This window comes from Platichthys flesus, chromosome 7, assembly GCF_949316205.1.
Source record: "Platichthys flesus chromosome 7, fPlaFle2.1, whole genome shotgun sequence".
Lineage (NCBI taxonomy): Eukaryota > Metazoa > Chordata > Actinopteri > Pleuronectiformes > Pleuronectidae > Platichthys > Platichthys flesus.
Genome location: NC_084951.1, coordinates 11,292,785 through 11,307,398, shown reverse-complemented (window position 1 = coordinate 11,307,398; position 14,614 = coordinate 11,292,785). Strand labels below are relative to the sequence as shown.

General features: G+C 39.6%; 1 protein-coding gene across 1 annotated transcript in view; it reads right to left on the bottom strand.

Annotated features, from left to right (window-relative positions):
- si:dkey-11f4.7 (piezo-type mechanosensitive ion channel component 2) overlaps positions 1-14,125 on the bottom strand; it is a 31,053-nt gene extending 16,928 nt beyond the window's left edge. Inside the window, exons 1-25 of the mRNA XM_062392747.1 lie at positions 14,062-14,125; positions 12,402-12,497; positions 10,564-10,665; positions 10,332-10,377; positions 9,854-10,013; positions 9,552-9,765; positions 9,188-9,401; positions 8,353-8,530; positions 7,779-7,877; positions 7,498-7,539; positions 7,177-7,309; positions 6,807-6,961; positions 6,136-6,402; positions 5,673-5,781; positions 5,342-5,463; positions 4,740-4,799; positions 3,732-3,880; positions 3,468-3,632; positions 2,967-3,008; positions 2,785-2,817; positions 2,242-2,354; positions 1,646-1,821; positions 877-1,053; positions 548-712; positions 92-292 (exon numbers count right to left, since the gene is read on the bottom strand). Coding sequence (XP_062248731.1) covers positions 92-292; positions 548-712; positions 877-1,053; positions 1,646-1,821; positions 2,242-2,354; positions 2,785-2,817; positions 2,967-3,008; positions 3,468-3,632; positions 3,732-3,880; positions 4,740-4,799; positions 5,342-5,463; positions 5,673-5,781; positions 6,136-6,402; positions 6,807-6,961; positions 7,177-7,309; positions 7,498-7,539; positions 7,779-7,877; positions 8,353-8,530; positions 9,188-9,401; positions 9,552-9,765; positions 9,854-10,013; positions 10,332-10,377; positions 10,564-10,665; positions 12,402-12,497; positions 14,062-14,125 — 3,282 coding nt within the window. The remainder of the gene's footprint in view (positions 1-91; positions 293-547; positions 713-876; positions 1,054-1,645; positions 1,822-2,241; positions 2,355-2,784; positions 2,818-2,966; positions 3,009-3,467; positions 3,633-3,731; positions 3,881-4,739; positions 4,800-5,341; positions 5,464-5,672; positions 5,782-6,135; positions 6,403-6,806; positions 6,962-7,176; positions 7,310-7,497; positions 7,540-7,778; positions 7,878-8,352; positions 8,531-9,187; positions 9,402-9,551; positions 9,766-9,853; positions 10,014-10,331; positions 10,378-10,563; positions 10,666-12,401; positions 12,498-14,061) is intronic.
- Between the last annotated feature and the right edge of the window lie 489 nt (positions 14,126-14,614).

Here is a 14,614-nt window from a genome sequence, read left to right as displayed (position 1 = left end):
GTGAGAAAGAAGTCAATGTCAGACATATCACACAGCTCAGAAACACGTGATCAGATCTTGACAAACATACAGACAAGGCCTCAAAGTGTACCTCCAGTCCAAATTTGTAGTAGCAGAAGTTGATTAAGTACTTGATGCAGGGCAGGACGCCGTGGTCCAGGTGCTGCCTCGTGATTCCCTGGAAGATGATGCTAAAGGGCGGGCTCTTCAGGTCGTTGTGGAGACGGAAGTAGAGCTGGTGGCGATGGACAGTCGCCTCGAACACCAGCAGCCCAAGAACCATCAGATGATTCTACAACACAAAACACTTTTTAGTAAAAATATTAACTAGGACTTAATGACGTAATGTCACGGTTAAAATGATAAGGAATATGAATAATGTGATAGTTAGGTTAAAAATGGTTCGTATGGATATCATTTTGCATGGGCCATGATGTCACAATTTATAACTGGTTCAGTGTATTTCATGTCCTATAATAGAAATGCAAAACCAGTTTGTTTTCAAGTTTTCCCTTGAACCAGACTATACTGTAAAATATCACCATACCCTGAGACAGGGGAGAATCCTGCCCTCACACTTGCGCAGTGCTCCACACCAGTAGATGGGGTCCACAGGCTCGATGTAGAGTATTGATCTTCCAAGCAGCTCCACCATGTTCCCCCTCAGCCCGAATACATCGTCCAGGCTTGAGCTGTTGGACGGCACCAGCCCCTGAGAAACATAAGACAACTATGTGTAAGCAGGAAGTTGAGAGTCATTTTCCACAGTTGCGTGTGATTAAAAATGAGGAGGGGTGATGCCCAGAGCAAACAACAACAAAACACAGCGTTCTTAGCATTTTAATTATCCATCAAACACACAACTAGCATACTCACAGCGGTGCAGTTGGAGGAGTAGTCCAGGGGTTTGATGACTTTGAGCTGGTAAAACATCTTACACACCACCATGACGCAGGCCCACACAGCGGAGATGCTGCTCGCCAAAGGTCGTAAGCGTGGGAACGGGAGCGCAAACACCCACAGGACCAGGAAGACCAAGTTCATCAAAGAAACCTGAAAAAAAGGAAAGCAGAAATGTTTTAATTCAGGACTGATAATTGAATTCTACACAAAATGTTCATTGATTCTCTCCTTGAATATACAAAAATGTATTTCATGTTCTTTTTACCTCCACAACACAAATGAGAGGTTTTTTGTCTCTTCATTCAAGAGCATTGTGTTTCAGTTTGAAAACAGGACTTCACATTCAGTTCTTGTATGGCTTTCACTCTAAACCCTGCGCTTGCACTCAGATAGCCTCTGCTTATGTTTTAGTTTTCCTGCCCTCCAGTCTCAGGTCCTCACCTGGCGCTCACCCTGCCTCTGTGAGAAGCACGTGGAGAAGAGCTGAAGCTGGAAAGCAGGAAATGAGTCTGTGTAACAAAATGTGCAAGCGCACAGTTTGAGCACAAGCAGAGCAAATCTGGATGACAGCAGGGTCTATTTAAGTGCAAGCATTAGAAGTATTTCAAAATCGGAACCTCAAATCAATTTGAGGTTCAATCAAGTCCTTCTTCTCAAACTGAAAGATCACGCTCCTGAATAAAAACAGGAGAAAAAAAACATATACATACTTTTTAACAAACGCACACATCAAACATCCCACCTCCTGCAGTGACACCCAAATGATGCCCGTGGAAACGATCTTGAGGCTGTGGAGCTCCAGCAATCTCCAGCTCAGCTCCTGGAGCCTGTGGAATCCAGAAAGAGCCTGAAGGATTAGCAGGCTGGCACGGTCCACGATCACAATCCACTTGTCGTCCTGGCTGCTGGGGTCAAGTCCTGGGAGCAAGAGAGAAGTGAGGATCCAAAGCAAGGGAAGGAGCAAAGCATCAGACATAAACTGAAAATTGACCACAACTCTGCTGCAGCGCTCCTACAGCTCATACAATGATTTACAGAAAGGAAATCTGCTATGATGAATTGATATAAACCTAGCATAACTGTGAACTTGTTTGCATCATGTAATCTTCTTTTCTTTTTATGTAAATAGTTTGAATCTTGATACACCTTTTCTTTTATGTTAGAGACTGTCTTTTCTGATGAATGTTGTAAATAAGTTATTTTCCAAGTAATGCAATGTTAAGTTTTACCAAGTAATACAATGAACCACAATATGAATTATATATATTCACATATTATTTTTGTTGTCAGTCAGTAAATGAGACTGAAGAGCCATTTGGGGTTCTGAGCTGCAGTTACCCTCTCCTGCCGTCTCCTCCTGTTCCTCAGCTTCTCTCTCAAACGACGCTTGTGGTCCGATGTCATCCAGAGTCTCCTGACTTTTCCCATTTCCCATGTCCTCCTTCACAAGTCTGCAGGACAAGAGTGAGCGTTACACAGTTTTCGAAAAAACAAACATTCTTCTTTACTATTGTCATTCGAAGGAAACAATCAGCTAAATGCTTTTTAACAATAAAGGCTGTCCTAGCTTAAATGTTCTCAAAATTGACATAGGTACTTATAAACTCTAAATGTATTTCTTTTTTTAAATGAAATTAAATTGTATTTCATTTATTCAATTTCCCTAGTTTGTCCTTATTTGTGGTTACTGTTTTTCATCCTAAGTTTTCTATTTTGATTATATATCTATGTAAAACATGAAAGTAATAATGAGAATATGTAAATATGTAAAGGATAATCTTTGAATGATCATTAAAACAACATTTAAATATAGATCTTCCAAGTTAGAATAATTTAAGAGTCATTACACAACAATAATAAATAGTCAGACAAGGCTCTTACCTTTTCTGGAGCTTTTCAATGTTTTCTTTAATGCTGGAAATTAGATTAAAGAAAAATTTGTGAACTTTCCAAAAAGTTAACAGTGTAAGTGTGTAAGATAAATTAAATTGTGATTAGGCTGTACAAATCTCTGAAATGTGAGTGCAACAAAACATTTATTGAGATATATATGCATCACTTACATCTCAGATATCACATTTACTGAACCCCTGAGTTCTTCCTCTCTGTGTGAAGAGAAAGACACATGAAACAAACAGGTTGTTTATATACAGAATATATATATTGTCTCTTGAAAAGTGACCAGATTTAACTAGGTGTCTGTTATACAGAGTAGTAAATGGTAAATTATCTGTATTTATTTAGAAGCTTTTCTAGTCTTGATGACAACTCAGGCACTACAAGCCGAAGTACCAGTACACATTCACCCATTTGCACACACATTCATACAGTTCATCTATGTGCATCACTTTTTCACATATCACTCACACATTGCCAGCACAGGTTTCAGGGGCAATTTGAGGATCAGCAGAATGAGTGAGACCGGGATCGAACCACCAACCTTCTGGTTAGTTGACGACCCATCTTTAATTAGTAGTAGTAGTACTTCATTGACTCTCTATATTCAAGGGGATTTTATGTCAGGTGAAAGTATCTGTATTTGAACAGGATGATCTTTGTCTCACCTGGAAGCCTGTCTCACAGGTACGTTGTCGAGGTCAGTGAGCGTCAGGAAGTCTGAATTGAAGTAATGCAGCTGGAGAATACAGGCCAATAGAAACGCAGCAGGAAGGAGAATACGCGCAAACAGCTCCACTGTGTCGTACCGTTCCAAACCCAGGTCACGAAGACTAGAGAATCAAACAGGACACCCAATATAATTAAAATGGTCAAGACTGGTAAATAAATTCATTGTCTTTTTTCGATATGAGCAAACACAAAACAATTACCCTTCCTCCGACATGCCCATGATCTGTCTAAACAGCCCTGACACACTTCTGAACTGGTACATGTAAATGGCTATCAGCACCACCATGGAGTAACCGACCACCACGGCCCAGAATGTCTTCAGGACCCGTCGCCACACGTCATAACGGATCTGAGGGGGAACCAGACAGACAGAATTTACAGTACAGTACTTTTTTATCTTAATCAAAATGAAAGGTGGCAGGATAACTCATTAGTAAGACCTCCTGTGATGAAACAGTTTAATCTGCATGTTGTGTGTCTCTGGAAATAAGCAGGAACATCATCATAAATAACCGTTTTGCCTTTACTCCCCCCATCACACACTACAGCGTGTAAAACAGCTGTCTGCTGCAGATGTAGTCCAAACAGACAGACACTGCTCTCTTGTGTTGCGTCACCTCAACAGCCATTAGACCTTCCTGTAAGTGCCCACCGTTTCTTTAAGGTCAGCAGAAACATAAGACAGTGGAGAAAAAAAACGGAAAACAGCAAAAAAAATAATGGCTGCGTGTTTATGAGAAATAATCAATAGTTGTAACTGTAAAGCAGCATTGATCTGGCACAGGCGGTGTTTGTGTGAGCGCACACAGTTTAGCTACACAAGCTAGAACTGTTCTCAACATTTAAATTTTCTGACAATAGCTAAATGATTCACGGATGATAATTTAGGAGTCAGCATGCGTCAGATGAACCTGACTCATTAGTGACTTTGAAATAAAAAAATCAACAATATCTCAACTACATAAGCTGACGTCGTATCCATTCACTGACCCAGGAAGCGCAGTATTACTATTTATTCCATCATCTACTCTACCATGTGTACAGTAGGCTGCATAGTCTGAAAATAAAGTATAAACTAAAGTTTTCGCAACGGGGAGAAACGTCATTACTGTACAAGATGCAAGATATACGTTGAGTCATTGGCTTTATTCCTTCTTAAGACTAAATATTATTTTTCTCTTATCAGACACATCTCTAAAAACACTCACCTGATAGAGGACAACACAGAATAGGAAGAGGACTATGTAGAGGATCTTGTAGACGACCACCTAAAAAAGTAGAACATGGTCAAGAAAGATAAGGTCGATTTCACTGCATCAAATATTATTTATATATATATAATATCTGCAGTTACTTTTCCTTTGCTAGACGGCCAAGAAATCTGATAAAGCTTACCTAAGCTTCTAAATTACAGAATAAGTATTGTGTCTCTGTATAGATAGCTTCAAAAACACAATTGTAGTGTCACTATATAAATCCAAAGTAAATCAATTCTGAATATTAAATTAATATTATTGATTGAATAAATATTTTATACTAATTTGATCATAAATTCCTTTTTCTTCTCAATTAAACACATTTTCTCAATTATATGAAAACAAAACCCGCAAACGCAGACCTGAACCCAATGACCCCCCTCTCATGCAGTTTTACAGTTTCCTGACTTCAGATCAAACCCAAATACCTGCTATGGGATTTCTTCAATTGATAATACCAGAGATTAAGTGGCAGAGCTTGGAGGGTCTGATTAGTAATATGTCATGAACGTAGATCTCTCCAGCACTTTGAGTTTAAGTGTGTTAAAATATACCTTTCCAGAGAAGCTGATGACAAAGAACATGGAGCAGCAGAAGAGTATCCAGTATTTCACCAGTGTCCCTTTCACTCCTGAGATCAGCATGGCTATGAGAGCCGAAGGCTGATTTTCCTCCACTGACATGGAGAAAAACAGAAAAGGAGGATGAGGAAGGAGAAGGGAAAAAGATGGGGAAAAAGTTGAAAGACAGAAGGAAAATAGATGACAAAAGAAAAGGAAACAGAGCCAGTCAGACACAGTGTGTGTTCCATTGCTCCAAACCCCATATTTCTTTTTCTTAGACATTAACCATGATATTTACAAAGAAAATCAAAAAATGAATTACATGACTCGACTTTGACTTCATCTAGAGACTCTGCCTTTAAGCTCTTCTCCTCCTGTCTCTCCTTCAGCTGCTGACGAAACATCAACCAAAAGCTGAAGGTGTAGAAGACCTGCAGAAAACACAGTTAATCGTTAGTAAAACATTTGTAATGTACATGTGCAGCGCTTTACTCTGCATGGTAAACACATTTAGGTTCTGAATATAGGTCCTAAATCCCACCTCCTCAATATGAACAAATTGGACCTGAGCCAAACTAAACAGTACACATTAAACGATTCTGTATTGTTTCTCATAGAACTTGTCACAGGTATTTAATGTAATTAAGATATATTTAATGTTAAAACGTTGTCAGCTTTATTCAATACACATGACTCTTTGAACAAAGTTGGATTCTTAGCTTTAAGTTTGTCATCAGTGTTTTCAGAAAAAACAACTTTGTTAGGTGACTCCTCTGTCCACTGACCTTTGCCCCCAGGTGGACACAGGGCGCAGGGTGGTAGCTGTTCAGGTCAAAGTCCACTATGACGGCCGGGGGCAGACCCGGGTAGAGCTCGGCCCGGCTCAGGCGCAGGCCGCTCAGGAAGCCCAGCACCAGCAGCACGGTGCCGTAGATGGCGAGGAATGGGGCTGACATCATGGCATAGCGCCGGCGATCCCGCATCATCCAGATGATACAGGACCACACCAGCAGGGCGAAGGTTAGCCAGTTGTTGTAGGTGATGCTCCAAACCTTAAAACACATATTTTAAATGCATTGATGCTAGTCTCGGTTTTTCCTCCATTGAACGGCACTAACATCAAACTGTATATGAAAAAAAACTGTGTTAGACAGGGTAAAAAGGTGCTATTTTAAATGATCCTTGTGGTATTTTGACCAAAATATGTAACAGACATTTCATTAAGACCCCAAGGAACCATATCATCTTGGGGTAAAATTGGCATAATATGTCCCCTTTAAGGAAAAACAATTAAAACATTTTAATACACTTTATTTGGCTTGAGCTGACCCATGCTCGAACACACCAGAGCGTATATTCTATTTCAGACGTCTCTCTTTTCTATGATGGTACAAGTAATGGTCTTTATAAGACTTGTCACACAAACTGGAAACCATCAATAATCAGTTTACTTTACCATCATGATGATCAGGGCACTGACATAACTGTGTTTTTGCACCAGCTGTCCAAAGATGACCAGACCACTTGGACCTGAGGGAGGAGCCAAAGTCTCTGCTGGACTATTCGGTTCCTCCTCACTCTTCTCCTCCATTTCGTCCTCGCTTTCTGTCCCTACCACCAGATATAGACAAAGGAAAATATCTCACAAAAGACTTGAGTAAACGGAGCAAATGGAATTAGACCACAACATTTAGTGGGCAAATCAAGTACAGTTCATTAATATCTGATGATTTGACCGAATCCTTCCCAGGGATTTAACATATGTGTGGGTGAGGTTTGAGGACACTGCACTGAGGGTTTGTATCCAGAGATGTTAGCGCGTTTACCATTAGAAGCTGAGTCTTTGTCTTCATACTGGGGCGGAGAATGACAGTTTGTGTAACCGGCCACTCCTAACAGAGATCCCAGTTCATTTCTATGGACATCTTGCCAGGAGCTGCTTGTCATTAAGATCATTGGCTGAAAAAAACAAAAAGTATATTAGGCTGTAAGTTTAGGTCTAACAAGTTCATGATGCCAAAAACAGTGAGAGAGCCACTAGAACTGCTTAAATGAGTCCACACGCCTCCAGTTTTTTTTATTTAATACTACTATTTGCCCATCTGTGATTCATCTGAAAAACAAAATTGGGCAATAAACTGGCTTACCTCATCAGGTAGATAGGTTTCATCATCTGTGCTGCTCAACAGCTGAAAAAATGAAATCTTTGGTTGGTTGTGTCTTCTGACATTTGCAGCAGTGAAACCGCAGGAAAACTATGATGTGTCATTTGTTTTTTCAGCGTGCATCTGATGCTATTGTTATCTGAGGCAAACTAACCATCGCAGACCTAGTGAATCAATACTTTGTTCAGAGCCAAATACATTAACATTATTCCTGTGACCCAATCATTCAATTAAGAAGCCAAACATCTGTGTTTGTAGATTACCTCCTGCTTATCTCCTGTGATGTAGATGACTCTGGAGAAGCTTGGAGGAAGGTCTGGACTTTCCAATGGACTCTCAGGTTCCTCAGCATCAACAGCATCCTGAGAAGCACAGTAGTTGGGAAGAGCCTTTCATGTAAGTTAATACCATCTGAAGGATATGTGTTTGAGTTAATGAATGTGAATTATAGTGATACAAAAAAATAGCACAAAAGAAAGACATTTGTCGTTAGAGGGGGCAGCAGATCCCAGACTTTTAAGTCACATTGGCAGTAGGACTTGTCAGCATTAAATAGTAAATGGTCAGTTTTGCCATTGACACATTCACACACAAGTTCATCCATGAATCTATGTTAAGCACATTCACTATCACAGATTACTCTCACACTACTGGCATAGCACAGCAGGGAAAATTCGGCGTTAAGTATCATGCCAGAGGACACTTGGCATGTGGAAAGGGGTAGACTGGGTTTGAACTACCAACCCTCTGGTTAGTGGATGACCCGCTCTGAGCCACAGCCACCGATTACGAATGAAATTAATTATGCGTTAACATGTTAATACGCACAAAAAAAACAACCAAACAAACCTCTTCAGTTATATGCACCCATTTGTGCAGCAGGGCCACCAGTGTGTAGTACAGCAGCAGCAGAACCAAAGGGTTGATGAAGTCAGGCCAGCTGACGTTTGGGTGCAGACCAAGAAAGTTACGGTCTGAGCTGTTGGTTCTGATTATACCTGTCATACCGAACAGTCTGGGGACAGGGGGAAGAGAGAGTTACGATAGAGTGGAGAGGTTGTTTGCAGTTCAATAATGGAAGTACATGAGGGGATAAAACCCTTATTGGGCAAAGTTTTTTTTTTCTCCAGGCAAAAGCACTTGCCTTTTCTGAGCCCTACATTGTATTTGAGGTAATTGAAGAAAAATAGACTAAACAAACTAACTTAAAAGGCTGTGTCTGTGAATAGGTCTTAAACCGCCGTTCTTGAGAAAGAGGCTGATGACAAAATGGTGGCAAATCTACGTACATCGTGTATATTGCCACTCGCCCCCTTCACAAAACACTGGAAAACCTAAAGAGCACCTTCAGCCAAAGACTCATTCTACCTGTGTCAGTACATCAATACGGTATTTCAATTCATCTACCCCTGCCTGTCAACATTTATACTTATCACCAAGATGATCGCATTATTTGCGATCATCTTTGTTTTTATACTGCACCTTATATTTTTCTGTATTTTCATTGAGTAGAAGATGTACCTTGCGTTGAATTCTTTGTCCTTGCATTCAAATAACAAAAGCTTGTAGCTTGTATTTGTGTTAAGGTTACATTACATTGCTAATATTGTATATTTAATTCAAACGCCAGATGAGTCCACAATGTATGTCTAACCTTTAAACACTTCTGTACCTGGCAAAGACGTCTTCTGGTGGGACAATCTGCTGGGACAAGGGCAGCTGGTAGAGGTACAGAGCCAGCAGGTGTCCCCCACTGAAGATAGCCATCATCACACACAGGGAGCTGAAGAGGAGCAGGCTGATGGAGCGGCTGAACACCCACCACCACACTAGTCCAAGAAATACCCCAAAATACAAACCTGAGGTGAGGGAAGGCAGCGTGATACCTGTACACACACACACACACACACACACACACACACACACACACACACACACACACAACAACAACAACAAAGTGTGATAAGGCAAGAGATTTTTGTTAAAGCGATAAGTGACACAAATGTATGAGCATTGTAATTATGATTGTCATGTACCTGCCAACCCCAGCAGTAAGGTCACCACCACTTTCCCTGCTGTGTTCATGATTGCTGACAGCAGCAGCCTGAGTCCGGCTGCAAACACTATCAGCTTCTGGACAAACTGGGGCGGCCTCGCCTGAACTGGCACCGTGGTCTCGTCTGAGCTGTCAAAGGAGGAGCCCTCTGAGTCACTGTCTCCATCAGACTCTGCTTCAGACGTCTCCACCTCCTGCCAGACGGGGGAAATTATCCAATTCATATCACTGCCAGGTTTTTAGAATAATGTCAAAGCAGTCGATGAGTGTGCCTGTGGTTACCTCAGGGTCAGACGGGGGTATTCCGTTTTCATGGAGACTGATTTGGGGAACGGGGCGCAGGAGTTTTTTACAGAGTCTCAGTATGAAAAGGGAAGAAATGAAGAGGACCACGTCTGGGGCCAGGAGACGCACAATGTTCCCTGGATCCACTGAGCTGAATCTGGAAACACACAAGCATGTTCTTACTTAAAGACACATGGGTATGAAGATCTGTTTGCTGAGACCTGCTTGAGATGGGTCATTTATCTCAATAGACAATAATGTTAGTGGTGCTGCTTTACAATGCATCATTGATAAAAAAACTGATTAAGCAATGTTTTTTACAGGCCACAATGAGTTGATTTCTTTATAATGAAATTAACTTAAAATCGTTGTTTGGAAAATAGAAAGTGGTTAGCAGTAATTTAGATGCAATTTAAAGTTTTGTTGGATTTCAAATTTCTTCTTGAAAAAAACAATGTCAAATGCGCACCCATACCTTAAAATGCCAAAGTGGTAGAGGACATCGTCCAAGTGGCCGCTTACTGTTAAAGAAAACATGTTCATCAAAATACTTTTTAGTTCCTTTAAGATTTGAATTTGTATATGAATAAAGAAATTATTTGCAGTGCTTTCATTGAACTTCTACAACATTCATAGTTTTGAAGTATGCTCACAAGACTGGTGCCATTCTATTTGAGCAGAAGCTGTCTTATTAATTTTTCTTTTACCATGTGGAGGGACGTAGGTGAAGGGGATCTGCATGAAGCACTGCAGGGTCAGGAAGATCAGACTGGTGTAGATGATAACCAGCAGAAACTTCCCGGTTTTACCTGAACAGAGCAGCAAACAGTGACAGAAAGCCAAGAGGAGACAAAAGTGAAAGTGAACAAATACATGTCACAGTTAAGCTATTCAGACCAATTGTAAATCTTGACAATGTACTGAGCCAAAAGCAGTTTATGGTATATTTATTTATTTCTGAATTGGAGTGGTTGTCACAGCTCTATTTATGTATTAGACCAGAGAGAATCCTTTGGCCCTCATCTTTGAACGGGACAGTTGAGGTCACATGGCAATCCACTTCTGTGTTTTGAGCAGTTTTCTAACCTGATACAAACCATACCCGAGTAGACACGATTCATATTTAATACCACATTTTGGAATCAAGTGAAATCAGATTCAGACCTGAATCTCTTACCTCTTTTCTACCAGGGCAGTTCAAGGTTCTAAAATGACGCTGACTAAAAAAAAAATACTCCAATTTGAAATCTCAGACTTCACTTCAATACTAGTGACAAAAAGAAAGGAGATCCGAAGGCTTGAGAGAGTCAGCTGAGCCAGCATATCTGCTATTGATGTTCAGGATTTTTTACTAAAAGCAATTTTTCACTTAAACCTCTCTGCTTCCCAATAAGAGACACACACACAAACACAGGCACACACAAGATGTACACACACTCGACCACTTAGCCCAAAGACAGCGAGCCCATGTTTGGGAGATTTAGATAACTGTGGGATCAGTGAAGCTTTCAAAGACCAGCAATAAAGCAAACTGTTTTTAAATGGGGGGATGGGAGGAGAGAGAAAGAAATAAAGAGAGGACCCTGTCAAAATGCTGACAGTACATCTTTTAATTCCTTGCTGTAATTACCAGGCTATGTATAATTGATTCGACTGCTCCGACCACATCCCCTTTACAAAGTACTTTGAGGGAGGGGTTAAGATACTTTAATTCATCAGAATGCAGTAATCAATATAGAGAAGGCACACACACACACACACCCACACACACACACGAAGCAGACAAACACATACGCACACACTTTTTCAATTTTACTCAATATATATTATATGTATATATATATATATATATATATATTATAAATTGTGCTTTGTCACCACTTTTTTCATCACATTAAACTTTAATCAGCCATTAAAAGTATTTTTGTCATCAGTTTTTTCACTAGAAAGTAATAAATGGAGAGTCAGAGGACATACAGGGAATGCATTTTGGTGTTTTGTATTATGTTGTGTTTATCTACAGGTAGTTTATATATGTAGCCACATATGTAAACACATGGAAATGTTTGTATGTCATAATAGAAATAAAAGCGCAAAGATATAGCACAACAAACTGCTGAGATAATTTTTTTGATTCATTTGATATTCCTTCTGCCCAATTATTATTATGTTTGAATTATTATGTTCACATCCGTTGGTCTGGACACAGATAAGTGCTGGAGGTACAGTACAATGCTATAAAATATTTACAACTTTGATTTAACATGGGATGTTGCTTGCAATGTTTAATGTACATGATAGTTAATACATAACAGCCTTAAAACGTTTGCTCTATACTACTGGTAATAATGAGGAAAATTACTTTGACAGAAACTGTGGGAAGAACATACAAATGAATTTCAAGCAAACACCGCATTTTATTGTAGAAGTTTTGTGACAGTTTTTAATTCTATAATCTGCAAAATCACACATTTTGGAAACTGGGTCAAGTAAAAATGTTTAAAATCATACAAATTATATTGTTGGTCTTTGAAGCCACTCTCACCTTTCATGGTGACCAGGCTAGGATTTGGCATCAGCGGTAAGACGAGCAGGAACAGGAAATACACCACTGACAGACCATTGTAGCGGAAAGAGGAGGCTGAGGTGCAGAAGAAAGATTACACATGTTTCATCTGTTTGATATAAATACATTAATCAACTATAACATACTTACTATTAGAGAAAACAAGTCAATATCCTGTGTAGAGTGTATCCTGCCTCCTGCTTGATTTTTTTTATGTTTGTAAATAAATGCAGATCAGCAAATTCTAAAATTATTTCATCACACTATATAGAAACCACAGTTTTCTGAGACTTAGCATTAAAACTGAAAATGAGGTCAAAAGAAACCTGCGTCAGTTTGTCTTGAGCTGAAATTAAGATACATGGATACATTAATCTCCGACGTTGTGTTTTATTTTAATACCAGTCATCAGGTTAAACAAGTGGACATACAAGAATCATTACTGATCAGGATAATTGTAATTTAAGTGATAATTTTCCGTGTAAATTTACCTTAAACAGAAGTTTTCCAACTATATTACATACTGTATATGTGTTTGCTCCAGAGCATTATACAATTTGATTGACATTTTTAATTCAGGAGATTTGTTTTTAGTTTTATGTAAGTGCACCCTAACATTATATGGAAAATGGTATGCCCACATGTCGAAACTGTTTAATATTTAATATTTTCTCCATTAATCAGCCTATTTATTTAAATATTTTTGAGGGAGAGGCGGCTTACACCCTTGACAAACCATTCTATCACAGGGCCCAATACACAGACAAACAACTATTCGCTCTAGATTTGCATCTAAGGACACTTCAGAGTCTCCAATCATCTCAACCTGTGACCATAGGCCAAGAGAGAACCCAACTTTATTAGAATTTAAATTAGGTTGTTTAAGTTTAACCAATTCATTTTTAAGAGCAAAGGGACATACTTAACCATTCACAACAACATCATTGCATTAAAAGCAGTGATAATGTTGCCTATAATCATCTGCAGTCAGCATGATCCATTTCAGTCGGAACAAACTGCTTCTCAAAAACAACCCTGAAGACCCAACTCAATGCATCCAACAGAAATCTAAATCAGTCGACAAGCTGGAATTGGGGTTTAGCCATTGGAGAACTGTGTGCAACAGTAAGCACACATGTACTACAATAACTCTGAGTCTTTGATACATCGCCTTCAATAACAGGAGGAAATATACCTTTATTATTGTATATTCACCATAATATAATTAATTCCAATTTGTTAGAAAGTAATATTTAATTTCAATCTTTTTCTAAAATATATGAAATGGAGATTAGAACAAGAAAAAAGCTTACGACCAGATGTCTTATTATGTGATTCTGTTTTGACATGATCCGGAGAACTTCATTTCTTTGTAAAACACTTAATTGTTCTATACACAGAAACTGCAATGCAAATTATTAGTTTAATAAGATGTTTGGTATACTTAATGATTAGTTGTAAAAAGATCTGATCTGATCTCAGGCACAATGATATCCGAATCAGCTGCAGAAGTACTCTTTGTAAATTTAAACTTAGCTTAATATAATCCCTACTCTCGAGCTGATCTCAGGTGAACAATGCACCACAAATGTCATTCCTGTCAGCAAAGCAGGGATAAAATAATCACACTACAACTCACCAGTCAGCAGGAGCAGTGGCAGTAATAAGTTATAGAGCATCCCGACCACAAGGTCCCCTGCCATGTCTCCTCCTCTGTGTCAGAGACACCCACGCAGCTCCTTCAGATACTACTGTCCTCCAGATGTCTGCACAAATCTGGGAATGTCTCAGCGGTTTGGAGGGAAACTCCAACTTGCCCACACATGTCTCTGAAGAAGAACTTGTGCAGATGCAGTCAAAGCATCCTCCGACACAGCAGTGAAAACACAGTCAAACCACAGGATAGGTGTGTTGGTCCAGTGACGCTCAGCACCGCAAAGAAAAAGAGAGGAGAGGGAGCTGAAGATCTTAACTTAAAGCCGAGAGGACGACTCCCTCTGCTCTTTGCTTGTGTCTCCGTCACACCCTCCTTTCCCTCCCTCACCTCTCACTCTCTCTCTTTGTCTCTCTCCCGGACATAATGGGTTGTAACCCATCAACTGTGTTACTATGCCCCTATTGAGGCTAATCTCACTCAGGAGAATATCCGCCATCATTACTTGACTGAAAAACATGCCTCTACTAAAACATAA